General features: G+C 46.5%; 1 protein-coding gene and 1 long non-coding RNA gene across 3 annotated transcripts in view; one reads left to right on the top strand and one right to left on the bottom strand.

Moving 5' to 3' along the window:
- Positions 1-333: 333 nt before the first annotated feature.
- PTBP1 (polypyrimidine tract binding protein 1) overlaps positions 334-27,442 on the top strand; it is a 30,274-nt gene continuing 3,165 nt past the window's right edge. Inside the window, exons 1-14 of one of the 2 annotated variants that reach the window (XM_035348172.1) lie at positions 334-460; positions 4,537-4,567; positions 15,616-15,691; positions 16,648-16,820; positions 17,778-17,924; positions 19,262-19,432; positions 20,231-20,341; positions 20,719-20,893; positions 21,486-21,575; positions 22,782-22,930; positions 25,554-25,587; positions 26,086-26,178; positions 26,533-26,749; positions 26,988-27,065. In XM_035348172.1, coding sequence (XP_035204063.1) covers positions 453-460; positions 4,537-4,567; positions 15,616-15,691; positions 16,648-16,820; positions 17,778-17,924; positions 19,262-19,432; positions 20,231-20,341; positions 20,719-20,893; positions 21,486-21,575; positions 22,782-22,930; positions 25,554-25,587; positions 26,086-26,178; positions 26,533-26,749; positions 26,988-27,065 — 1,553 coding nt within the window. In that variant the 5' untranslated portion in view covers positions 334-452. The remainder of the gene's footprint in view (positions 461-4,536; positions 4,568-15,615; positions 15,692-16,647; positions 16,821-17,777; positions 17,925-19,261; positions 19,433-20,230; positions 20,342-20,718; positions 20,894-21,485; positions 21,576-22,781; positions 22,931-25,553; positions 25,588-26,085; positions 26,179-26,532; positions 26,750-26,987; positions 27,066-27,442) is intronic. The other variant, XM_035348173.1, reaches the window with a different exon arrangement.
- Positions 7,505-26,284, bottom strand: LOC118179098. Its single transcript, XR_004756367.1, has 3 exons — positions 26,274-26,284; positions 17,215-17,217; positions 7,505-7,899 (listed from the first exon to the last, which is right to left on the bottom strand). It is a non-coding gene; the product is annotated as an uncharacterized LOC118179098 (long non-coding RNA).

Below are 27,442 nucleotides of genomic sequence, written 5' to 3' on the forward strand. Positions count from 1 at the left end.
CCGGGCCGTGCCGCGGATGACAACACAATGTGCACGTTGGCGCCCTTGCCCGTATTCAAGATGGCTGCCAACGCCGTTATTCCATGCCCTGCCCCCAATCAAGATGGCGGATCAGTGTGGCATTTCAGCATCCTTCCCGCTCTCAAGATGGCTCCTCCCCGTCGCGTCCCGGCGCCTACCCAATCGCGCCACACACCGGCGCGTCGCCCCGCCCCTCTCCCCGCCCTCAGCCAATAGGCTCGGAGAGAGGCTCCAGGGCGCCAACCCCCGGGGGCGGGCCATCCCCTCCCCTGCCGTCAAGGTGACATCGCCGGCAGCCAATGGCGCGGCGGCGCGGGCGAGGCGGGCCGGGCGGCGCCGCCATTTTGTGAGTCTATAACACGGAGCGGTCGGGTCCGTTCCTGCTATTCCGGCGCCTCCGCTCCGTTCCCTGCGGGTCTCCTCCGTGTGCAATGGACGGGTGAGTCTCCGCCCGCCCGGGCCCCGGCGCGGCCGAGGCCGTGCCGAGGGCCTCTGCGGGAGCGCCACCGGCCCCCTGCGGGGCTCTGCGGGACCGGGGGGGGCCGCGGCCGGGGCTCGGGACCCGCGCCGGGGGCCGGGGCGTTTCCTCAGGGGGGTGCCCGGGGCGCGGCCGCCCCGCCGCGGGGGGAGGCGGGGGGCGGGCGGTTACCGGCGAGGGGCTCCCGGGGGGCTGCCCCGGGGCCTTGCTCAACGCAGGGGGAGGAGGTGCCTGGGGGGTGCGGGGGCGGCCCCGGTGTCTGCTCCGCGGCCGCCGCCCCGGCGCTGAGGCGCGGTGCCTGGGGCGGGCCTGGTTCCCCTCTCACAGCCCCCCCGCGTCGCGCTCGTCCCTCCGGGGGCCACTTAACCCCCCCCCGCGCGGGGGTGGGGGTGGGGGGGGGGGGGGGGCGCGGCTCCGTCCGCCGGGAGGCCGCCCCCGGTTGGACGGGTGCCCCCCGGTGTCCCGCGTCCCCCCCGGGGTGCTCGGCTTGGGGTGGGAGGGGGTCGGGTTTGGGCAGCGGCGGCGCCGGCCGCACCTGGCGGGGGGGGGCGCACCCAGCGCCCGCAGCTGATCGCGGCCGGCCCCGCGCCCATTGTGTGGCGCTTTCGCAAGCGGGGGAGGCGGCGGCGGGGGGGCTCCCGCTGCGTTCTCCTCCCCGGCGGCTCGCGGAGGAGCCGCGGCGCGGCGGGAGGCCGGCGGGAGGCAGGTCTGCGCCGGGGGCTCCCGGGGCTCTGCGGGCGCGGCGGGGCAGAGCCGTGCCCGGGGCCCCGTCCTGCTGCTCGCCCCCTCGCTCCCGCCCCGTGGAGGCTTTTTCCCCGGTTGTCCGACTCGGGTCGGGGCTCGGAGCTCGGCTGCTTCCTCTGGGGCAGCGGCGGTTCCTCTGTGGTCACCTCATCGCTGTCCCGCCTCAGAAGTGCTCGCTTCAAAACTTCTGCGGAGGCAGCTCTCTCAGAAACAGGGCTCCATGTTTCTCGTGAATTTTACTGTGTATTTTTCTAGCGATCAGGTTCTTTTCTCTTCCAGAGCACCGTGTTTGTAGTTAAAATCCGTGTAAAGGCCTGGTTAAGTAGCTTGTTTTCCCAGAGCCCTGCCTGTGGGAAAGCCTAGGTCAGTGCCTCCTCTCCTCGTGCTTGACGCTGCTCTGGTGGGAATTGGGTGCAGTCACACGGCTGGGTTCTGGCACTGCAGAAGCATTGTCTGTGTTGTTTTCATCTTAAAAGTCTAGACCTCTTAAAATTAACCTAGTTTGCTGTCCAGGATGCTGTTCGGGTTGCTGTGTGTTTTTCTGAGTTGCTGATATGCTGAATGGTGTTTAAAAAAAATCAGCATGTGAGATCACACGTTTTAATGTGAAAAATCAGTTTTTATTGGCTGTGTTCATCCTAGCTCCTGGGAAAGCTGATTTATTGTGCCTGGTGAAGAAGTTCTTACTTTATTGTTGATTAGTATAATGTGAGTCTTAATTATTCATTAGTTTAAGATCTTGGTGTGTGATCTGCTTACCCTGTGAAAGCTGACCCCCATTGAAATTTCAAAAGCTGTTTTGAAAAAGGGGTTGTTTTTTGTTTAGCTGGCAGCGTGACACCTCTCTGGCTCTGTGCTCCTTCTGATTTACTTCTGCTACCTAAAATACACGTAGTTACGCTTTTGAAATGATTGGCCACTTGAATAAGCTGCTTCAGAACGTGCAAGGAGTTAACATGGGAAAGGCTGCTTTGGAAAGTGACCTCGAGATCTCACTGGTGCTGCTCGTTTTGTATCCTCACTGTGCAGGGATCGTCTTGTTCTGTGTAAAAGTAATCCTGTGAAAGGCTTTATTGCTGGCTCTCCTAGAAATCGTAACAGCCTTAACCCCGTTGTAAGGCTGACACATGACAAGAGAAGGCAGCTTTGGGATACAAGTTGTGGGAGAAGTAAACCGGAGGAATAGCACATTTCTTTAAGAAAAATACGTGGATGCTGCTGGTGCTAGTTTCATGTGGCATTTGTTATCAGAGGGGTTACAACAACAGTATTCCAGGACTTGATGGTTCTTGGCAAATAGAAGCTTTTCCTGTTGGATAATTTGAAGGACTATTCCCTGTTAAGGCTACTTCATGTAAAACATTTCCTGTGTATGAGGCCCGCAAGAGGAACAGGAAGTAAGAGAAACTGCTCGGGGGTAGGTGGGAGAGGTTGGGAAACTTCAGAGATTCCCTGCTCTTACTGTGCTTGGCTGGAAATGCTCTGTGAAGGTTATGAAAATCCCGAGGTGAATGTATGTATTTTAATTGAAGAAATGTGTGCTCATAAAGTATTTAGTAGCTCTAACAGAACGACTCTGATTCCTTAAACTGATCCATACAGATGGGTTTAATTAGCTCATTACTGCTGGCCCTCGAAGTGCAGCAGGACCCATCTGTCCTCGCTGGTGACCAGGCGCCAGGGGGTGGGGAGGCCCGGCATTCCCATGCAGTGTTTGGGAGCCGTCACCCAGAGAGGGGGAAAATCGCGGCCGTGGCGGAGCTGCCGGGCAGCGGCCAGCGGGTCAGGCTGGAGCTCCGGCTGTGAAGTGCTGGGTTGTGATGACATGGCAGGCTGGCTTTGAGGAGGAAGTACAAGGAGCTGAGCTGGCTTGTACTTGTGCTAGGGCCTGGCGAGATGCGGCTGGCTCCTTAGGAAGGGGCAGTGTTCACTTCCCTGCAAAATGAGGAAGCGTTGCAGGAGGAGGGTAGGGAAAGGAGAACTGGTCGATGAAGTGCTCTGGGGTTAAATCACTGGAGCTGTAGAATTGTTCTGAATACTTCAGATCTGCTGGTGTTTTAAGAATGACTGCACTGTTTTCTGCTTGTCTGCTGTGTTTCCCTGAGGTTGCTGCAGGGCTGCTAGCTAGCCAGTAGCCAGCCAGTTTTGTATCCTTTCCTCTGAAGCTGAGGCTCTGGGTGTGAGTTGAGACGGGCAGTGCTGCCTATGGAAGTCCAGAGTTACTCCTCTGCTCACTGGTGTTGTATTGCTGCTTTATCCTGGATTGGACTAAAGAAAATCTTCAGTGCAAGGGTGTAACTGATATCCTCTGCCTGCCTGGAGTACTCCCACCAAAAGTAACGCGTAGCACTGCAGTGCTCGGGGATGTTATCAGGGCACGATATGCCTGCTCGGGCTGGTTCCATCGATGAAAGAAGCTGCTCCGGGAGGTGAGCGCTGCTAACAAGGGGCGCTGCCGACAAGAGCTAGCGTGAGCTGCTGGAGGCGCAGCTAGCGCTGTTACTGTTCACGTCGGTCCCTTCAGCAGGAATTCTCATTTTAAGGGGTCTATGCACACGTGGCACAGGTTAATTGCCTTTTCCTGCAGGTCTGTGTTAGGGGAAAGCTCTTTCTTGAGCAGAACGCCGTGTGCCGGTGCTCCCGAGTCTGGGAGTTGCCTGGGCCTCTTGGCTGTTCCTCGTTGCCCTCCGCCAGCCTGGCGCGGGTCTGGCTCCAGGGCACTGGCGGCTGCTGGGCTCCTGTGGGCCTGGCACAGGCGCCTGATGCGGCAAGGGAACGGCCCCGGCTCCGGCTGGGGTGTGAGCATCGGTGGTCCCTGCTGCTGGTCAGGTAACTCCTCCCCAGCTGGAGGGGTCCTGCCTGGCCCAGTGGAGGTCACTGGAGGCCACACAGGAGGTCTTGACGAGCTGCAGATGGGACTCTTGGTGGTGGAGTTGGCTCTTGCCACTTTTGCCCTTGACTTAGTCCAAGGTTGTGCGTTCTCAGCGCATCACCTTCCTGGGAAGGATGCTGGACTTCTCTGTGTGGGTTTTTTGGTTCTGGCCCCCGTGGTACGCTTGAAAAAGGAGCACGCTCCGCTCTAGGCAGGGGAGAGCTGCGTTTTCCTCGGACTGCTGGGTCTTGGGTTTCCACCATCACCATCTAATAATTTTTCTTTGTATAAACTGTCCTTGGCTCACCTGCAAAGACAACTGTGCACTTTGACTTGCTTTTTTCTTACTACTGTAAACTATGCTGGATATTTGTGGCAAACCTATCTAACTTTTTAATCCTTTTCTTTCTTTTTTCTACAGCATTGTCCAAGATATAACAGTTGGTACAAAGGTAGGCACTTCTCACTTTTTCTCTCTTTTTACACTGCTCAGCATCTGACCTAGTTTTAGCCTCACCAAATGTAGATCTTCAGGTTTAAAGGGTTATTTCTGGTACCACGTAAATTGGTTTTAACCAGAAGGTAATTCAGTTTCATGTGCATTTAAAACTTTTATTGTGGCTCAGCACGTAGCTCTCGGCGTGTGGACATTGGTTATCAACTGTCCTATAAGAACGTTACTGAATTAGGAGCCCTTTCCCCTACTGAAATGTCAAGCTGTGCCTGTTATTTGTGTGCTGGACAATGGTTCTGAATGGAGAAATTGGTCCCTTCTCTCGTGAACTCCATTTCCTCTGTTTATGTGAATTCCTGTTCAGTTATATGTCAAAAATCCTTCTACCACAAAAAATGGGTGTTTGGCTGTTGATTTTTATCTCTTGTGAGTACAGTAAATATGACCTTTACCCTTCTAGTCTCAGGTTTGGAAAGTGCAGGCCTAGCCCTGAAACTCAGAGTGCTGACGGGAGCCTCCTTATCTGTGGTGCGTGGTAATAGCTGTTGTGTTCGCGGGCTAAAAGCGTGTTCCTGGGAAATGTGGAGCTGGAATGTGCGGGGCAGGCTGGCGCTCCTTTGTGTGTTAAAGACTTATTTCACGGAGTGAACATCATAGCTCATGTTCTGGGAGCGGATTACAGCGAGTTCAGCACGGAGTTCTGTATCATGGTGTGTGAATGTTGGCCCTCTGAGCAGCAATCTTAGAGCTTCGTTAGTGGCCTGGATTCTGCGTTAGTGTCTTATTGTTAACGAAGAAACAGGGATGTGTGTGGCAGCTTGAACAGGCTGGTGAAGGGAGGTAATACGTGATCCAGGACTCATCTGAGGAGAGGAGCTCGTGTGCTGTGAGCTCTGTTAGGTCTGCGAAGTAGAAGTGTTGGAGGCAACTGCTCTTGGCAAACAGCTGTTGGGAGCAGAAAACCCAATGTGACTGCTGAGAGCACAGGCGTCTTTGTTGTGATCCGGGGTTTCTGAGAAGCATCAAACACAAAGATCATTTTAGCAGCTACAGGGGAAGGGCTATTCTAACTTTTCCTAGTATGATAACCTGAAATTTGAATTAATTGTAGTGACGTGATGGTGTCTGGCTCTGGTTGGGAACACCATCTGCTGCAAGGAGTTGTGTGCCATCGAAGGAGGAGGAGGAAAGGCTTGTTGGGACAGTCAGGTTGGTCAATAGCTCGTAGCCACTTTACAGGTGGAATCAGTCCTACCTGGACCGCTGTAGGGCAGCTGGATGCATCTTCTGTAAACCGATCGATCCAGGTACAAGTCCCCTGAGTTGGTTTTAATGTTGTGTAACCTTCAGTTTCTGCAGCTTTAAGAAGTGGTTTTATATAACTAAACTTGACCAGGAAGCTTCCGAAGCTGTAATTGTAGTCCTCTCAGTGAATCTAGAGAAGCTGCAGGATGTGGTATGGCATGCCTCATCACTCCCATCTGCGGGGCGACTGCAGTCCCTCGCACAGCACAGTCATGGCTCAAATGAGGGCCAGGAGAAATCCTGTGCTAGCGCTTTCACTCCTCGCACAGGACAAGTGTAACTGCTGTGATGCTGGAGGTAGAGAGCATGGGTAGAGCGTGGTGAAAGAAGTGTGTGCCAACAACGAAGCTTCTCAAGGCGGGTGAGGCAGGTTTTGAGAAAACAGAATCAGAACTTAGTGGCAGAAGCAAAAGGAAAGTTGAAGCATCTTGATACAGGTAAGTTCTAAAATGTTTTTGACATAGCCATGTTGTCTGATCGCTGAAGTGAGGCATCGAATATGTAAGTGTAGCTCATATGCTAGAAGTTCTGTAGTAAGCTGTAACGTGCTCCATGTGCCGTGGGTTCTGCTTTAGCTAAGTTGGAATCCTGTCTGCACAGTGAGGAGCCAAGTGAGGGCTTCTCGTGCGACTGCGTCCTCTACACGGCTGTGCACGAGCTGTTTGCCCGGCCTGTGCTCCTGCACTGTCAGATCCTCTGGGCACAGAACTCATGTGGAGGGAGGTACAGGCTTCAAAAAGTATAATCGAGTTGGTTATCAGTTCCTTGATAAAAACAGCTCGGTGGTGGGTGTAAAACCTCGCTGGCGACAGCTCTTTTGAAATATTGCTGTTGCTTTTGTGTGTTGCTTCCATTTCCATCTACCTTTGGTTTGGCAATAAGTAGTCAGAAGAGACTGCAGAAGGTTCTGTAACATCACAGGCACATTCCAGCGTTGTCTCTGCTAAAATAACTACAGTGGTGGAGCTCTTCTTCCTGTGGCATTCTTCTGATCCCTGGGGCATCGCTGAAATTGCTTCAAGGATTAACCGACCCCCCCCCGCCCCATTCAGAAGCAGATGTTATTCATAATTGCTTGATAACTTACGAAGCTGTGTAATTGCAGTTCTGTGATCTGCTGACTTTATAAAGCATTTAAATAGAAGTGGTGTTCAGATGGGGATGTGCCTAGTTTGTAGTATCCATCCTGGAAGCGTTGCTCACAGAGCCTGCTGGCTCAGCTCCTAGGCTGGGCGTGAAAATTTCTGCTGGAAAACTTAGTCTGAGGGGTAAACTTGCCTGTTCTTACTACGTATGTACACAGAAGGTAGGAACCGTGTTCTATCAAGCTTCCTAAAGTATTAGGAGACTGTAGTCCCCAAAAGCGGTCTCCTCTCGGTTTACTTTAAGCAGCGTGCTGATGTGAGGGCACTAGGCACCTTTTTGGATGTTCGTACTGTGACTGGAATGTCCCGAAGCTGGAGAATACTCAAGGCAGTAGGAAAAGTGCCTGTAACTTAAAACACCGCTGAGCCAATTGTCAAAGATGATTTAGGGTGGCCTCTTGGTCCTCTTCCTGCTGTAAAGCATTCCGGCTTGCTACAGTCTAACTTTGAAATTGAAGACTTTGTGAAAACATGTATCGGTTTGCTCTACTTGTTTTGCTTTAAAAGGCAGGGTCTGGCGCCTTTTAGACTTTTCTCCCATCTTTAAGGTATGTGTTTTGGGTACTCCCACATGCGTATTCGTTGTTTGCAGGTCTTTGTTCTGTTTAGGCTCTAACTCAAGTCCCCGGGTGTTTTCTTCATGGCTTGAGCACTGCGCGCTGCTGCCTGGCGCTGCTGCCTGACGGTCTCGTGTTCAGCAGGGTGGGAATTGTAGCTGCTCCTGGGCTTCACGTTTAACCTAGTCCTGGGGCTCCTCAGTTTAAAGTGTGTGAATCTGTTTAGGAAACTCATTACGGTTCTGTTACAGGACCCTCGATACACAGCCTTCTGGAATGTCCTGCAAATTGGAAACACATGACTTATTTCTGCCCATAACTTGCTAATATCTGGAAAGGAAGTGTGGCCTTCAGGTGGAGGGACTGTACTTGGGCTCAGAGCTCTGACCCGTGCACTACCTCTTCAGGCTGTAACAGCCTCTGAGAAGGGTGGCTTACTGGAGAGAGTGTGAGCTGGGACATGTCACTGTTCTGTAAGTGAAGTTGGGCTTTGGCAATTAAAAATTGTTGCTGAAGAGTTTAGGTGCAGGCAGTCCGGTAGCTTCTTGGTTAAGTTGAGCTCTCTGAAGGGTGATGCCTCCAGAAAAGTACAGTGCACGTCTGTGGCATCTGAGAAGTTAATTTTTAAAGCGGGGTTTGCTAGAGTGTGATACAGGCTGCCTGCATAGAAGTGATTTGTGGTCAAGCCAGGATCTTTGCCATGGGAACAGTAATTATGGCTTCAGGCAGCAGGCCAAGAATGTTGTGAGGAAATTCCAGTCCCCTCCTATGGCTTCAGTTAGAGGCTGCAACAAGCTGGCTCTTGTGGTCCTTCTGCAACAGGCGTGATCACACATGTGAGCCACATGCATGCAGCAAGGCACACAGCTGCTTGAGCAGCGCTGGTTGTTGGGGAGCAACCATCTAACCTGGCTGAACTGCTGTGTGCGGGCAGTGCTTAGGCGCTGCCTTCGGTCTGTGGGTAACTGTCCTTCCCCGGGGTGAGTGGTGAGCCCTCAGGTAGACTGAACTCTAAATTCTTTATGTTTAATGGAATTTTAAGCTACTGGTTGAAACACAGGTGGCAAGCAAGACTGCTACCAGAGGCAGCTATTAGAGCTGTTTAAAACAGTTTCTCTGCAACAAATCTAAAACACTTGATGTGGAAGCTAGCTGAAATTGCACACATTTGGAAAGGAAACAAGCTGTGATTCCTGTTGTAGATGAAATTGTGAGAGACTTCCTAGAAAGCAATCTGTTGATAAAATGGTTGTGGAAAATTCTCTGCATTTTGATCTTAAGCCTATTTTGCCCTCTATTTTTCAAATCATCACAGGCAGCGAAGTATTTCACAACTGTGAATTTTACTTCCTGTTTTTAATCTCACAAGTGTAGGATGGACTCTGGTCACTTTCAAGCACTTGGCAAACCAGAGGATGGAGGTGTGCTCGTGCCACACTTGCCATCTCACTAGCAAGGAAGAGTGAACGTTAACTTCAAATTGAGTGCGATTCTGGTGTAGCCGTCTGCCAAGCTTCATGTGAAACCTTGACAAGTGCTGTGCTTAGTTCAGCATAAGTGTCTTGGTAATCTCGGTGTAATTGCTTGGTCTTTGTTAAAGCAGGTCCTGCTTATTGCACAACCGTGATGCAGATGGGATTGAATTAGCGTGGAGTTCTCCTGAACCCGCACGGTCAACTTGCTGTTTTCGTGAGTTGGTCACGGTATTTTTCATAGGTTCCATTTGTTTCAGAGTGACTCATCTGGCAGCGTCTCTTTCTGATAGTGTTTGCCTTAAGCTTTATCAAGAGCCCGGCTGCTCCACTGCAATCATTCTAAAAGCTCAAGGCTGACTGCTAGTTAAGTTTCAACTTGGGAGCAGTGGATCATAAAGCCTGGGTGTGTGCTATCCTACAGAGCGAGAATGACTGCATTACTTCAGTACTCAAGTTTAGGAATTTGGGGCTATTTAACATGGCCCCACCTTTTATTTGCTCAAAGGGCAGGTTTGTTTCGCAGGGTGTCTCCATAGCAGCTAAGGCTGAGCGAGGCAGGGAGGGGCTGGGGATCCGGCTCGGCTCCACGGGCAGCCTGCGCTTGAGCTCAGCGCAATCCCGTTGCGAAATGCCCACCAGGTTGTGAGAGCAATGGCTCTAACGTAACGCTTCGGTTTCTGTTGTCTCAGGCTCAAATCTGCATGGAGCCGATGGAAGCCGTACCGGCTGTTGGGGCAGTACGTGCTGTAGGAAGGCAGTTTGCAAAGAGCTGGGTGCCTCTGACCAACAGCCCCAGTTCCAAAGATGCCGGAGGTGTGTGTGTGTACACAGCCTGAACCTCAGAGGGAAGCTCCCTGTATTCCATAAACAATACAGGGGGTGTCTGCATTTGAATTTGTGCATAAAGCCCAGCCATGAGCCGTTTTGGGGACTGAATTAACTTTTCCTCAACTCCTGCTTTTGGGCCTGCTCGGATGATCGATTGCGTGTCCCACGAATGGCCACAGGGGAAGGCTGAACGCCAGAGCTCCGAACTTCGGCTTGTGGGGCAGCGGGATCCTGCCTCACTCAGCAGCCACTTCAGGCTCTTGAAGTTATTTTGTGTTAATCTCAACTTTTAAACCTTCCTAGGACTGAAGGACATGCTTTTATCACATGTTCTTCGGAGGTGTTGTCACAAAAAGAGACCGTCTGCTAATGTTTTTTACACTGCTGCACCTTTAAATGACTAAAGGATCTTTGAGGCAGGAGAGGAAAAAGGAGCGTGTGGGAGGGATGCGATTGAACCTTGCTGGCAGTGAGTCTTCCACGGGAGATGAAGAAAACTGGCGTCATTCTTCTCGTAGTTTAAATTTAGTTCTGTTCCTAGCTCTTGAATCTCAACAGAAAATGTTGGAATGCAGCATAATGAGTGTGAATGATGTCATCAGACTGGATTTCTTACTAGCTTCTTTGCAAAGCGACTGGAGTGAGTCGGAGTTTGGAAGCACACATTCTTCAATTCCTCAGGGACTGACACCGCATGGAGCCCTTGAAGCATGCTTCGGGTACGCTCAATTCTTTGTGCTCCAAGAATTTTCTGCTTTTATCAGAGCAAAGGGGGGATGATTGTGTAAGCTTCTCAATGATCTGTGTCATTCTGTGTGTAAAATGTTATAGTAGTCTCTTACTGGGTCCAAAACCTTTTTACAGATGCAGGGGAAGCGTAGCAGAAGGATGGAGCTAGCACGCTCTGGCCAGGCAGAGTCCCAGGGGGTGTTAATCTGAGCTCCCAGCAGAGCAGACCGAGGGCTTTGAGCAGCACAGACTTTTGGTTTATTTTTTAGGGGGGTGTCCAGGTGGAACTGTTACCTGCTTTGCTTTTGTGAAGGCCTCTTAAATCCTCCTCTTCCTTCACACGGAGGGGTGCTGCTCTGCCCTGTCTGTTTAAACCATTCCGTGGTGTCAGTTGTTCCATCTCCAAGGCAGAGAGCGCTGCTGCTGTGCAGGATTTGCTCGGTGGGCCAGGGATAAAGTTCCTTTTGGAGGCCTTAGGTTTGGCTAGCCTGGAGTTGGAGCTGCCCTTCAGTCGGCACTGCTTTCCCTTCCTGCATTCCTTTAATTCTGCTTCCTGCCCATAATGTTCACGGTGCTCTGAAAGCCCTTAGCAGGTAGTGGTGCCACCTGTCTGTCTTTGCACCCACATTTTTATGGTCGTTTACTTGGTTTCTTGTGCATAGGCAGAATGTGGTGGGTTTATTGTAATCCATTTAAAAGAAGTGTCTGGACCTTAAGTGGATAATGAGCTATATGGGGCGGCTGAGAACTTCTGCAGTGCTCTGAGGTGTGCTGGTAGAAGCTGGGATAATTTCTGGCTTTAATTCCCAACTGTGGCAAAGTTTAGGTAATATCCTAGTGAAAAAGAGACAATTTGTGATTCTGTATGAATTAACTATTGCTTTTTAAGCTGGGAAGGCCTAGACTAGTTCAAAATGTTACTTGTTTGTTCAAACTCCCTTTTAAAGCAAAGAGGACAGTTTGGGGGATAGCTGAGGATATAACTTAAAATAGGGAATGCTGGGGTTCTGCCTTGCGGCAGATTTCCCTGAATTAGGGAAGGGAACTTGAGTACTGATAGCAGCCCTACACAGAGCGTGAGCGTTATTAAATTAATGCAGCTTGAGCAACAGGCCTTTTGTAGCCATGAGTGTTGCAGACAAAAGGAGGCTGCTGTCATAGAAACACTCGCAGGCGGTGTTTCACCTGTCAGCAATGTGTCCACTCGGTGATTTTGGTGGCAGAAGCAGCCTTACCCTGGACTAGGTAAGATTTGGTGATCCAGCTTGAAAAATGGTGTATTTTCCTCTAAGTAGGAGGAGATTTGTCAGCTCAAAGGGAGAGGTGTGTAGAGCGGTGTTACTGTTAGCGTATTGCTGTTTGTGGCCATCTCTTCACAAAATATCAGCTGCAATAGTTGGCTGAGAGGAATGCCAGCAGAAATTGTCCCCTGTGAGCAGGGCGGTTGGCTTCAGGATGTGAGAGCCGTGTGCCGGGGTGTGTGCGGCACGACCGGGCCTCTCCAAGGCAGGGGGAGAACAAAGGTGGAGGAGTGCTGCGGGGTGACCCTGCCAGCAGCTGAGCGCTCTCCTCCTTACGCTTAAAAGATAAGCAAATAAAATTGTAATGCTTCAGAATCCATGCTTTTTGTAGGGCTTTTCCAATAAAGCCCCAAATACCCAAGATCCGTTTTTGTTGGTGGTGAGAAGCTCTTTAAAGCTAAATCTTTGAGGCAACCAGGCTTGGTTTGTTTCTTCTGGGCCTACTGAACTAGGTGGCTTTGTATGGAGCCATTTATTTGTGACGTGGCTTTGAAGAGAAGGCACTGAAGTCTGGGAAGAGCTCTTGGTGATCGCTGCAGCTGTAAAGGACCCCTCTCAGCTCATGGTGCGGGGTGCAGGCGGAGTGGCTGTTCCCGGTTTACCTTGCTTTAGGTCCTTCCAGAAAGCAACCATCACCAGAGATTTCGTGTAGTTACGAGGTGGGTCCTGACACTAGCAGTGAAACAACCGCTGGGGAAAGCAGCAGCTGATGCAGTCTGCTCCTGGTGAGGAGAGCTTGCCGGCACTGCCTGATGTGTGGGCACAGTGGTATCCATACCCGTGCAACTCGGTGGTACGGAGAGCCTGCACCTCTTGGGCGTGTACCTGAAAAGCTGTTCTGAGGGGTGTGTGGAGCGATGTTGACACAACTGTGCGGTGCGGGGTCTGAAGTTCCCTTGTGTACAGGAAAGACCTCAGAGTCGTGGCTGTCCGACTGCTTTGGTCGTCCCCCTCTGTTTGCACGTACTTCCAGCTGGGAAGCTTACAAATTGACTGCTGCTGCTTTTGATGTCGAACAATCATCCCCCTCTGCCTCCTGGCTCTGGTCACAGCGGGCAGCAGAGACCGTCTCCAAGATAAGAGGGGAGTGGATTGGAAATGCTCTTTCATTAAAGAAACACTGACGTGGAAACTAGCAGCAGTGAGCGCTCCTTGTCAAAGTGTGCTGCAAGTAAATCTTCAAATATGCAGGAAAATGTTTATTCTAAACAAGCCATTAGGAAAGCCAAATTCAGGGAACTCGCATTCTTCCCTCAGTCACACAGACGTTTGTTTTTCTAGGGTGTAGTTTCCTAGCGGTGCCTCCACAAGAGCCCGATCCGTGGCTGCTCGCAGCGTTTCCGTGGGGATCGAGGGGCTGGCCGTGTACTCGCACAGATGCCTTGATTCATGCTGGGAGTGCTGGAGTCGGGTACATCCAGAGCTTTACGAGTGCCTTAAGAACTCTTCAGGAGTTGAAGGCTGATTGGGGTCTGATGCAAGCGGTTTCGTTAGGCCAATAAACACCGCCTGCACGAGGAGGTTTGGTGTTCGCTGCTGGGTGGCTCTTGTAAATAGCTGCTGGTGGCATCCCAGGCCGCGGGAAGCGAGCTGGCTGGGGCACTCGAAGTAATTTGGGTGCACGAAGGCTTGCAGCAAGCTGGTGGATTCTTTTGCCTTGGGATTATGCATTAATTTGTCATCAAAAGGATGGGCTCGCAGTATAATAGCCTCCCAGACTAGCTTGCCTCTTGCTTGTACTCAGGAATCCCAGTGCTAATTAGAGCAGCTGTTAAAAGGCCTATTGCTAATTACCACTTTGTGAGAGGGAGACACTGCTGGGCGGGTGCTGCCTTTGGAGGACCTGGGCAGTGTGGTGCAGGTGACCAGCAGCAGTGCACGAAGGATTTGGAACCTGGCCTAATTTCCCCTAGTCAGTACATCAAAGTCCTTGAGCTCGTCTTTGAAGAGGCAGCAGTGAGTCGTCAGACGAGAAATTCAAGATTTGAAGAAGAAAAGGAAAAAAACCACCACCCAAACCCCTCTGTCTGTAATTCAGCGTGCTGGGGCTCCTTGTGTGACCTACTTTTCCAACCTGTTTGCTGGTGCGGCAGCAGAGCTTTTGTTATCTCGCAGATACTGTTACTGCAGCTGCCACCAGATACGGGGCTCGGTGGGCGATAGGGTTTCTGGTGGCCGCAGTGTGCGGCAGGGGATGTTTCCATCCAGATGCCTGGGAGCTAGCAGAGGCAGGGATGAGCTTGGTTGCTTTTTTCTGCTGGTAGAGGTCTTCTAGTGTGGCACTACTGTGTAAAAATCATTTTGAAAGCTACAAGAAAGTGCTTCTGTAGCTAGATTTAAATTATGGTGTTTGCTTGCTGCTCGCAGTAAGCTTTAAGGTCTCTGTAGCTTGTTTGAATTTCTTACTGATGTTAGCTGGCATTGTTTCTGTAAGCATAGATCGTGCGAAGAAGTGATTTGTAGTGTTTGCTTTAGTAATGCTTTTTTCATACTTCCTCCTTAGGTTAGCGTAGTGTCTTGGTCAGCGCAGGTAATGCGGTGACTCTTCAGGGAATGCTGCGATGAGCTGAAATGTGTTCAGTAATCTGCTGGTTAGCATTATTTCCTGGGAGTAAGGAAGGGAAATGCTAAGCTCCCGCACTTCACTATCTGTATGCCAATAGGTGGAATGAGACTGTGCCTACGGCTACTAAGAGGCCCAGAGTAAATGCATTTCTGTTAGTTGTGGTATCAGTTTGGGCAGTGTAATTCCAGGAGGAGCGGTGTGCTCTAGGTTTTGATCAAATGTGTTCTTCCATAGCTGAAATGCATGACACTGCAGTATGGAAAAAAAATCAAAGATGCTGGCTGGCATGCTCTGAGCTTCCAGTTCTGTGAGTAGCCTTGACTTTAGCAGAAAGCTCCTAGTGCAGAATTAAGGGTGTGGTCACAGATCTTGTACCTGTAGAGAAACCTGAGTATCACTTCAGAACGCTTGTCTGTGTCCTCTGGCTGGAGTGTGCTTACTGACACTTACCGTTGTCCTAGAAGAGTGCAAATTACTGGATGCCTGCTCGTGTAAAAAGTTAAGAGTAGTTCTTTCCTTGTTTCCCCCCCCTCCCCATTTTCTGGGGGGAGGAAGGGGAAGAGTTCCATTTCTTTCAGTTCTCAACATCTCCAAGTTGCGTTGTCTCGCTGTCACTGGAAAATGGCATCTTTGACCAAATAAGTCATAACTTGTCTTTTGCTCACAACTTCCGTAATCTTGGTAACCCCCAGGAAAATGGCTGCTCATCGTCATGAAGGGCACTGAGTGAGTTAACGAGTAGGTGAGAGCTGCCTGTTCTGCTGTTTCAGGTCGGCTACGGCGTTCTAGCTTAACTGAAAAGAATGAAAATGTCATCTGACACCAATAGTCAAATCCTTTTTTCTTAACAAAAGAATGTGAATGTCAGTGCATGATGCTTGATTTAGTGGCTTCAAACAGCTCAGCAATGCCTCAGCTCCTGAGATTCCTGGTGTTTAGCTATTGGGTAGTGCTGCTCAGTTACTAAATTGGATCTTACTTATATTTAATTTATGATGACAATGAGGCTGACTGTCAGTATATTTTCACTTCTGTTCAGCTTCTCTACAACTTAATCTCAATTGTTTTCCTGCTTTCAGAATACCTGAAGAGGATTTAGTAAAGATGCTGTCAGTTTACCTTTCTTCTCTTCTTTTCCAGCGGGGATCTGACGAGCTTTTCTCTACTTGTGTTACTAACGGACCCTTTATCATGAGCAGCAACTCTTCTTCTGCAGGTAATATTGCCTATACGAAAAGAGTAACATATGAAAAATATTGTGAGTACTATGAGGTCTGTTTTTACTGTCATCTTTTTTTAAATCTCTATTTTTAATACTTATTAAGCCTGTTGTAAGATGGTGCTGAGTAATAAATGTCTGCCCTGTACTATAAAGGTTTGCGGACTGAATTGTTGCAGGACAGTTGCTGAAATGATTTTTACAGCATTAGAATGTGCAGGCTTTGCTGTATACTTGAAGCATCGGTGAGCTTATTGTGGGATTGTTTTGGCTGTATGTAGCAATTTGCTGTTATTTGGGAGTCTTACACCATCTAGAGGTTAGTAATCCCTTGCAAGACAGAATTCTTAGGTGCTGAGTCCAGAACTTTGCCTTCTGTGCTTGCCAGTGCCCTGAAATGCCTTCCTTTGGCCTACTGTAATCTTCTGAGGCCCTTACTGTTTTGCCTGTAGCTTCCCTCCCAGACTGTATCAGCTGATGTCTGGTATTGTGCTGCTGATAGTCTTGGCCATATGCATAATCCAGCTGATCTAAAGTTACATTCTGAGTTGTATTATTTGTTTTAGGATTGCTTGATCTAAGAAGTCCTTTTCAAACTGCTTCATTGCTAAGAATATGTCAAAGTGAAAAGGAACAAAGCAGCAGCCTAAAATTAATGGCTCAGACCTACGTGGAGTAGAGTTGTGGGTGGGGTTGTGTATGTACTGTAAACAAGCTGTAAAATGGCCACCGGAGAGTTGATTCCATTGCGCTGGCATTCAGCTACGTCACTCACATTCATGTCATTTGAAAAATGAGTAAAACCATGTATATTCAGACTCTGGTTAAGTTAGACCCTGGAATTTCTCTGTAACAGCAATAACTGATTGGGGAGCACCGTGTATGTCAGAAGTGTGAAGTATCTGTATGTTGCATTGAACTTGCTCTTCTAAGCGGTGGCTTTTTTTTTACAGCTAATGGAAACGACAGCAAAAAATTCAAAGGTGATAGTAGAAGTGCTGGGGTCCCATCCCGAGTAATCCACGTCCGTAAACTGCCCAGTGACGTTACGGAGGCAGAGGTCATTTCTTTGGGCTTACCTTTTGGCAAGGTCACCAATCTTCTAATGTTGAAAGGAAAAAATCAGGTATTGTTCCTAACTGAAAGCAGAAATTGCAAGGGCTTGTCATCTTGTCAAAGATTTTGTCATCAGTAAACCAGATCGAAGTTTTTTGAAAAACCGTCGTGCATTAGGAGCCAACAGCTTCTGCATACTATGTTTTACTGTTCCACAACTGTCCCATGAGCTGTAGAAAATACTATTTTCAGACTGTACATGGAGCAAGTCCGTAATTATTGGTTGTCATAATGAGCATTACGCTTGGTTTTAAATTACAGACCAGGTAAACGACTTGGACAGCAGTGCTGTGAGTCGGCCTTTTTCACTCAAGCTAGCTTGGTAGTTGAGTAACCACCAGTGAGACTTTGCATATTAAGGACACCTTTACAGGTCCAAAAAATGAACTGGGCAAAGCTGAAACACTCTTGGGTAATGCAGAAGGTGTGCACTAGTTTGGTAACTAAAATCATCTCACAAATTAAGGAGTAAAAAGGCAAGCTAACTTTAATCATCACTTAAAATCCTACGTCTTTAATCTTATTATGAAAATGTGCCTCTGATATGTTGCGTGGTATGATTATATGTAAGTACTTAATGTAATGACTCGCTACGATCCCTTGCATTTTTGTTCTGAAGCAGGGGAGACCATAAAGGTGTGGAACAATGAGCAGGCTTACAGCTGCTCTGCAGAGAAGTGTGGAAAGTCACTTAATGTAATATCTAAGTGCTCAAAGTCTGGGTTGTTGCTCTGTTCTGGTGTTCCTGCAGATGTTTCTGTGGTTCCCAGTTAACTAAGGGTAGTGTAAAGATGTTGGGACGACTGAAACATTGCACTAATGCCATGTGAATGTGTGGAAATCAATGCTTCTTGTTTCAACTGCAAGTTCCTCCTGAAGTTATCAGTCGCGTGCTGTTGTTGAGTGTTACGTTGTCTCTTAGTGTGAGTTGTTTCAGTTGAATTGATTGATCTGGCTTTCTGTTCAGGCTTTCATAGAAATGAATACAGAGGAGGCAGCCAACACCATGGTAAACTACTACACCACAGTCACTCCAGTCCTTCGAAGCCAGCCCATCTATATCCAGTTCTCCAACCACAAGGAGCTGAAGACAGACAACTCTCCAAATCAAGCAGTTAGTTTTCTTCTTTACGTTGTTGTACTGGTGGGAGGGACAGGCGGTTCTCAGCTGATGATTTTGCTGCTGCTTTCAAGAGCCTTGGTTTAACTATGAAAGTATTAAAAAGCATGATTTCCTGTGAATGTGTGAATGAATATAAGTGCTTCTCATCTAGGTTCTAATAGACTGCTTTCGGAATGGGTGCTTTTGATTGCCTCTTTCCCCTTGCTAGTACTTTTTCATTAGCTGCTTTGACTTCTACCACAAGCTTGTAGCTTGTGGAATAAGGTCTCCTATAAGAGCTTTTGTCCAAAGCTTTTTTGTCCAACAGCAGACTGTTAAATGAGCTGCTAAAACTGCCTTGATGTTGGGAAGAACATGCATAGTAAATACGAGATCATGAGAAAGTGTTAAGCATTCTTAAATTAGAAACAGTAACAATGCATGCAGACTTGATTAATTTCTAGTGCTTTAAAAATGCTTCTAATACTTGAAAGTTCTATATAAAAAGCTCTAATGGGGCAGAACTTGTACCTGTCATAGAGTATTTGTTACCGAAAAGTGCTGTCTTTCAGGCAGGCAGCACTTGAATACAGTGCTTCTTAATACTTTGCCAGGACTATCTAGAGTTTATGCGCAGATGTGCTCTGCACCGTGTAAAATTCCTTTTTTTTTGTCTCAGCTGCTCTTGGCAATCTTTCAGGACAGGAACACTGGAAAGAAGTTCAAGTTACTTGTGCCTTCTTATCGGGGTTGGCTGCCCAATACACCCGGTTTGCCTCCTCTCGTTTTTCAGCCTGATTTACATCAGGATCAGAGCACCTAATGTTGTGCAGATGAAACGGCACTACTTGGTTCATCTAACTAGGATTTGGCGCACAAGTGAGCGCAGTGTTGTACACAGAAGGGTGAATCTACAGGAACCTGCAAGTCCATTTCCACTTCTGGATTCGTGTAGCAGCTGCGCATAAATCTTTTAGTTTTTGTCAGCTTCTGTAGTATTCTGGAGATGGTGGCTCATTCCAGGAGAGCCTAGTTTTGCCTCTTTCCTAAACACGAATAATCTTGCTCCATTGGTAGGTGCTAAGCAATATTTTAGCAGTAGCATAAGTACTTCAGGCTTTACATAGCTTGTATTTTTGCTTTGCTGTTATTGATAGGGGTGGCCCGGTATTGCCCATCTTTGAAATGTGCTGCAATCATTGTATCACCAGCCTTAGGAACGGTGAATTGCTACCTGGTGTTCTGCTATTCTGTGTTATGTAGCTGGGGTCTTGAGAAAAGCTGAATGTGTGTTTTTGCAAGCAGGAGTGTCAGTCTAACAGGATCTAACAAGATGTTTGGTTCTGCAGCGTGCCCAAGCAGCTCTGCAAGCAGTGAATTCTGTTCAGTCGGGAAACCTAGCGCTGTCAGCCTCTGCTGCAGCAGTTGATGCAGGAATGGCAATGGCTGGCCAGAGCCCTGTCCTGAGGATCATTGTTGAGAATCTCTTCTATCCTGTCACTCTAGATGTTCTGCATCAGGTAAAACATGCCAATGCTTCTTGAAGATCCTCCTGGAGGAAAGGGTAGCAACAAATATGGGATTACTGTATTTTAAGTACTGGTGTTCTAACAGCATGTCTTTATCTGGAAAGCAAGTTCTGGGAAGAGCAGCTTTGAGCATAGCTGTCAGATGTCCACTTTCCAGATGCCCTGACACATACACGAGGTTCATCTATTTTTGGTCCCTATCTGACCAGATTTTAATTTCCAGAGACTTGTCTGCCCATTTTTGTTGGATTGCAACCTGGTAACAGTAGAAAAGACCAATATTCATCTTTTCAAGACTGCTCTTCATATTCTAGCCATGGTTTTGTGGAAGCAGTTGCTAAGCATCATTGTGGGAGGTAGAGGGAAACAAATGTAATATATACAAGTCATTTAGGCAGCCTGTTTGGGAAGTTTATTCCTGCTGTCCACTATGGTTGCTTAACTTAATCTTCATGTTCAAAATGCAAGCTTGACTGCAATTAAGAATCCCTAACATTCTGGAAGATGTTCCAGCTTATGAAGGTGTGTATGAATCCTCCTGCATAAGATCTCATGGCAAACTGAAGACTTCATTAAGGATGCACTTCAGTAATCCTGTCACGTTTTCTAGTCAGATGGTATGATGTAAGATAAACAACGTCTGATATAGCTTAAAACCTTACATTTTTGAGTTGGAAAGCTAACAGGGTGACAGGATAACTTACTGTTTCTGCTTTTAATAGTGGAGGTGAAATATGAAGTTCCATTACTGGAAATGAGGTAACAAGGCATGCAAATGTTGTCTTGCAGATTTTTTCCAAATTTGGTACAGTCTTGAAAATCATCACATTCACGAAGAACAACCAATTTCAGGCTCTGTTACAGTATGCTGACCCAATGAGTGCTCAGCATGCCAAACTGGTGAGTAATGTGTTTGCAGTGCTAAACACCTGAACTATTTGAAGTTCTAAGCTTGTTTTGGTTAATCTAAGTGTTAGGAGTTAACATTTTGGAGCTCCTGGTTATCATATTAGGCTTATGTAAGCATTACCCTAATGGCAGATTGCATGTGCAGGTGGGAGGGAAATTCACCACCGAGGCCGGTGTGGTGTAACCTGGGTGAATACTGAAGGGAGTAGAATGGTGTGATGCTAACTCCACGCAAAGCAAGATACCTGCCTGTCCTTGGATACAGCACTACCTGGAATGATGTAACGCCTTCTCTCTTCAGAGATCTGTTACTGTGACGTGTAGTATAAATACATCTTGGATTTAACAAGCAATGTATTTCCTTGCAGTCTTTGGATGGACAGAATATCTACAATGCCTGTTGTACACTGCGCATAGATTTCTCAAAGCTCACAAGTCTCAATGTAAAATACAATAATGATAAAAGCAGAGATTACACACGGCCAGACCTGCCTTCTGGGGATAACCAGCCCTCTCTCGATCAGACCATGGCAGCTGCTTTTGGTGAGAATTCTTAAAGTGGGAGTAGGACAGATGTAACTGATACTTCTGTCAGTTGGGGAGGAGGAGGGGATGTAATCCTAGTATATTTGGTCATACATAATGTTATAATAGTGTGACTGAGAAACCTTGGAATCGCTGGATCTGACTAGTGCAAAATACTAGTACGTATGTATGGTTGTGGGTGCACGTTGCTGCTTTGAATGCTATTCTTGATTTGTGAGGACTGTTTTAGCATGTTACCAGCTGTCTGGGCTTCTAGTGCCATCTGCTGTTCCGCCTGCAATACAGACAGCTATAATTTGGGGTGCTGTAACCTGTACTTTGGAAACGACTGTTTATTAAACAGTTATGGGAGCTACTAGCTTGTGTTGAGGTTAACAGCTAACTTCTATTAGCTGCCAGACCAGCGGAGTTGGAGAAATGCTCTTTTGTCACTTCTTAAAGACATTTAATGTTGTTTGAGACATTTTTTACTTAGTGGTTATGGTTTAGCTTCCAGCTAAGTCTTTGAAGGATGTATGGAGGCGTTACAGCTCAGTCTAGAGCTTTCTTGCTGTTGGCTCTCTATGTATAATCTATATATCTTTCCCAGGTGCCCCAGGAATAATCTCTGCCTCTCCATATGCGGGGGCTGGCTTTCCTCCTACCTTTGCAATTCCTCAGGCTGCAGGTACTGTACTTCGTAAGTTGGAATTTTATATAGGTTCTCCGGTTGTTGCTGAAGCATCTTGATGTTGTGGAGCTGAGTAGTGATGGGGGGGCTAGTCATGTAAATCTGGAGTGCTGGCATCTGGCATGTGAGTGAATGGTGTTTCAGTACATAATCTCAACTAGGAATGTGAGTGTAGCTGTAGCTTCTCTGCCTCGGCTATATTCACATGGAAAGAAGAAAATCTGAATGTGAGAGTTGGTAAAGGCAGAACTTAAAATTAGTCGATTGGGAAATTTCGGGGGAGGCTATTAATCTTTTTGTATTTGGCACTTCATGTGGTTGCTGAGGTTATGAACTCACTTTTACATCTGCATTTAAGCATCAACCTAATTATTTGTGCTACTATATTGCACTGAGGTTTACAGCTCTTGTTGCAGATAATATAACTACTTACATGAGTAGCCAAGTGTCTGAGATTAAATACCTTAAACTTTAGGTGCTAGACTAAACAGCTCCTACTTTGTTTTTCATAGCATACCAAGCTATGTTAACTTCCTGTAACTTGATGGAATTCCCTTGCTAATGAGAAACAAGTACAAAACAAATTGTTTAACCACTGATATTTTTAATATCTTGTCCTCTTGAGCAAATAAACCATGTCACTTTAAGTAATTTAATTAAATTCATTGCTAGTGGTTTCCAGAACTTTAGCTCTCCAAAGGAAAGAACTTTAATACAGTGAGGTGCCAGATACTGTGAGCAACGTCGAAATGCCTGTAAATGAAACTTCAATGTTTCTCCATTCATGAGAAATTAGCTGATGGTAGCATATAATGCTCTTCTATATGCATGATTAAAGATCGAAGCATTTTTGGCATGCACTGGTTGGAAAGACCCTTACAATTGCACCGTTTGTGATGCCTTTCCTGCACCAGCAAAGCTGAGGCTTTGTGCTGATTCCGCTTCTTGTGAAATGTGAAAAATATTGTAGTCAACAAGATCGTGCTGAGGCATCTGTTAAGCACCAGGCACCGCAAGAGCAATCACTATTAGAAATTACACCATTTCCTGCAGCACCAGAACCGGAGGCTTCTGTTGCTGTCAGTACATAGTCACTGTGTTTTGAATGGTTACTTGCATGTTGCAGAAGGTGCCACGTTCTCCCTTCTGGTGCAGCAAATACACTAGAGTACGTGCTGTTAATTTCTTTACTGGTTAATATTCTTTAATTTCCAGGCTTGTCAGTTCCCAATGTTCATGGAGCACTAGCTCCTTTGGCTATCCCATCAGCAGCAGCTGCAGCGGCTGCAGCAGGACGGATTGCCATTCCCGGCCTCACTGGGGCAGGGAACTCCGTTCTGCTGGTTAGCAATCTGAATCCTGAGGTTAGTGGAGTCCTAATTTTACTTTTTTTCTCCTTCCTGTTACCTCTACTTTCACTTTCTGAACACAGATTATGCTGAAACTCATTGAAAGTGAAATCCTACTATATCTTAAAGGAAACGGCAAAACTAGAAAAGCAGATATGTGCTCTGCAAGCTCTGAACCTCAAAGCAGATCAGTACTCTAGTTGCTGAAGGGAAATGAGAAAGTCCATCTTTCAAATTAAAATCTTGCTCTTCTTTGGTTGAAAGCCAAGGATGCTGCCTGCCTGCTCTTGTCCCACAAAGACTACAATGCCTGTCCCCTTCCTCCCTTCCATTTGGAACCTCCCTGCCATTCCCATGCAGTAGTGTCATTTGGGTCACAGAATAGTCATGTCCATTCTTTCTCTCCCTTAGCATGTTCTAGTTTTTTAATACATTAATTCAGAACTACAGAGAGAGTTCATTCTGACCTTTGCTCTTTCTGTGTAGTGTCTGGACCCCTGCCAGCTTGACTTTGTACCTGTGCAGTTTTCCTCTGCCATGTGCTTGCACATTTTTCCTTTCTAAGATTCCTGAAAGGTTTTCTTTAGCTAAACCCCGTAACAGCTCACAGTTTACATGTTCGATTCCACTTAACTTAGTGAGTTGAAATACTTGGGTTTCTTCAATAACAAAGCAGGAAAATTTGAACAAAAATCTTTAATGGAAGACTGCATCAGAGAATTTGATATGGGTATCTTGATTTTTTTGTCAGATTTTGGCTCTGTTGGATTGAAAGTGTAGAATCTTCTATTGTGTGCAATAGCATATGAGTCTCTGAAAGCACTTTTAACTGGTGGGACTGCACACACAACTTAATACTACTTTGCAAAGCTATAAAACTTACTAGTGATGTCAGAGTAACCACAAAACCTCTTTTGCATCAAAGGAGAAGCCTGGATGTGATGAGTAATCAAAAAATATTCAACTCTTGAAGAGATGCACTAATGAATCAGTAGCTCAGACTACTCTTTATCTGTCATTACTATTTTCTCCAGGGCATGAAATAATGGCAGGGGCTGTGATACCAGCTTTCATTTGGATGAGTTGGTTTTTCTGCCTAGGAACTGCTCTGCCATTCCAGGAACTGTCATCTCTGGCTTGATCCCAGTGACCTGCTGTTCAAACAAAATCTAAGATGTTAGAAGCTGGCATTGCTATTCTCAACTGATATAACGCTGTCTAGCTTTTCTCTTGGGATGACTTTGTGTTGTCTGGATGGCAGCGATAGGTTAAAGACCATGCTTTACCCCTATTTAATCTGCATGTGTCTGATGGCGTGCACAGCTCTTGTTTAAACAGGAGCAAGCAGTTATTTCATGCCTTGTGATTTTTTGAGCTCTTCACTATCCATCCAGCTTATCTTTGGGCTAGAGAGACTTTGATACTTGTACTGAAGCTGTGAACTAACAGATCTGAAACTTTTTCCATTGCCTGTATAATCAGTGTTGTAGAAACTTACCTGTGCCACAACCAGTTAGTTAAGAGACAGTATTTCTCTGGAGTGACTGCTCCGCAGCGTGTAAGGCTTTTTCCTGAATCAGAATCCTAGAAATTAAAATTACTTTTTTCTTCATGGTGAGTGGAAGAAGTCTGGGTGTTTCAGCTTGCGTTGACTTTGGAAGCACTCCTATCTGTGCAGTTAGTGTTGCCTCTGGGAGCAGAGGTGCTTTCCCTTTCTGGGTTAGCAGTGCTTCTGCGGCGTGGGGCCAACACAATGAGACAGATGGAAGGGAACAGACCTCTGTTGTAAACGTGGTACCAAGTTCCTTTAGAACAAGAACTTCTCCCAGGCCTTTGAAATACTTTTTTTTTGTAGCGGAGTAGCTGCTCATCCAGGTGTTTTGTCCTGTGTGTAGTGGGTAATATCTAAATTGGCTTTTTTGGTTTTGTTACAATTATGTATGCCATACAGACGACTTCCTTTAGTCGTTGGCCCTAAAGCAGCAACTACAGCTGTTTGACATTTGGAGTCATTTCTAATAAATGCTAGTAATCAAAACCAGTATTTTTAGACAAATTTTAGGGAATACCATTGAACTGAATTAGTGTTAAAACCTGTGAAGTCACTCTGTTGTGATACTGTCTCTTACTTCTTTGTATATCTTAAGTAAAAATGCCTTTTCTTTATCGTTGTGTTCCACTAGGTAAAAACCTATTAACTGTTTCTGTAAACAAGTTATTGTATGTAGAATTCTATAAATCTGACTGATGGAACACTACATATTTCCTTATGTATTTACTGACCTGTGTTTTTTGCTACTTTTTTCTTTTCTCCCCATCCCTGAATTTTTTTTCTTCCCCTGATCCGGAATTTCTTTGCCAACTGACTGCACGGTACTTCTGCTTCCTGTTGTTGCTTGAAACAAAAAATAAAAACATTCCCCTTCCAAAAAAAAAAAAAAAACCCTGCTCTTCGGAAACCAACCTGCCCTTCAATATTAACCATCTTGAAAACTTCATCATCCATCAACCAATTTCGCCATTTCCTGCGGGGACTCTGCCCTTCCTCGTTGTGGACGATTTGTGCAACCTCGCTCTCCCCTTCGATTCCTTACCTCTTCCCTGTCCCTCCGCTGCCTTGCTCTGCTGTTCTCTAAAGAGAGTTACACCCCAATGCCTCTTTATTCTTTTCGGTATGTTATTATTCACACTTTTTATTACCTTGTTTTTCATTTATTTGAGATTACTTTTTTTTGATACTTCAAAAATGTACAGTTTGCAGTTTGCCATTTTTTGAATGCATAATTTTTACATTGTTTACTTAGTTTGCTATTTAATTTAGTTTGCCTTTATTTTATGTTCAGTTATGCATGGTTTATTGCTTTGCATGTCTTTTATAAGAGTTTTAAATTGTGGTAGCATGCTAAATTGTCCAGTCTTCTGGCATTTAGATTTTTGCTCTTTTTTTTGCTGAAACCCAGTATCTTTTTCTTTAATGTATTGTTCCATTATTATTCTGCTATATAAGAATTTTCCTTAAGTAGAGCAGAATAAGTAAAACATGGTTGGAATGAGATTAGTTCTGGTTGTGAATGAATGTTTTTGCTCTTGGATTGATTAGCTAATATTAAGTTGAATGAGACTTCCTTTTTTCCCCCTACCTGAAACTATTTTTTCCTCACTTTCTGAAGGAGTCTATGGTGATGTGCAGAGGGTGAAGATTTTATTTAATAAGAAAGAGAATGCCCTAGTTCAGATGGCTGATGGGAACCAGGCTCAGCTTGGTAAGCAAGCTTAAATTTATCGGATTGTTAGCATTAAGAGATACCGGTAATCAAGGTTTAGTATCAGTGCTTTCTCAAAGATGAAAAACACAAACTGTTTGTGCCCTTAATTGCTTGTCCTCATATGTAGTGTGGTTGTGCTGCAACTCTAGAGAAGGTATGGTTTGTTTGTGCAAGATAATCCAGAGGGAAAACAATGGAATAAGCAGTACTACAGAGCAGAATATAACGCCTGCCATGGAGTTCCTGGGAGATATAACTGCATAGGGAAGAACTCAGATGAAATTCTGGCTTTGATATTAGTGTCTGAACAGAACTGAAATACCATTGTAGCCAGCACTGTCTCTGTTACAGCTATGAGCCATTTAAACGGTCAGAAGCTTCATGGGAAGCCAATCCGTATAACACTGTCCAAGCATCAGACAGTGCAACTTCCCCGTGAAGGACAGGAAGACCATGGTCTGACTAAGGACTACGGAAATTCTCCTTTACATCGTTTCAAGAAACCAGGCTCCAAAAATTTCCAGAACATCTTCCCCCCTTCTGCCACTCTTCATCTGTCCAATATTCCGTAAGTATCTGCATGGAGAGTTTGTGTGCCTCATTGTGGAAATACTTGCAAGTTTGGTGTGAGAGTGAACGTTGTCAGCTTTTTAACTTCTGGCAGGAGAAAAGATTGCCCACCTTCCTCTCATTGCCATTTCCAGTCCAAAGAGCTACTTGACTGGTAGAGAATTTAGGAAAGGATCTGATGGGAACTGTTTTAGAGGTGGTGATACACATTTGACTGGAGAAATTACTTGTTTCAGACCTTCAATAACTGAAGAAGACCTCAAGATGTTATTCTCAAGCAATGGTGGGATGGTCAAAGGATTCAAATTCTTCCAGTAAGTGTTTTCCTCTTATGTCCTGTCCTTATGCTGGGCTCTCCAGTGTGAAAAAGGTAGAAGCACTTGGTGGTTCTTACCAAAATCCAACCAGGTTAAGAGAACGGCCAGCAGAATTGCTGCTTATGTAGTATTTGACTCATCTGGAATAAAGAATAAGCCTGGATTGGGTCCATGATGAATGGCTTCATGAAGAAAATTTTAGGGTAGCTGAGTGAGAAGTTTGGATAGTCATGTTTATCTTGCAGATGTAGTCTTCCATGTAAAAGGACAGTATGTTGCAGTTACCCAGGTAGTTGATTTTCTGCCTGATCTTGAGTGCTAGTTAAGAAAGCATGTACTGACTGAGGCTCTGTGCACAATGGTACTGAATGACT

This window comes from Oxyura jamaicensis, chromosome 28 (genome assembly GCF_011077185.1).
Source record: "Oxyura jamaicensis isolate SHBP4307 breed ruddy duck chromosome 28, BPBGC_Ojam_1.0, whole genome shotgun sequence".
In the NCBI taxonomy this organism is placed as follows: Eukaryota; Metazoa; Chordata; class Aves; order Anseriformes; family Anatidae; genus Oxyura; species Oxyura jamaicensis.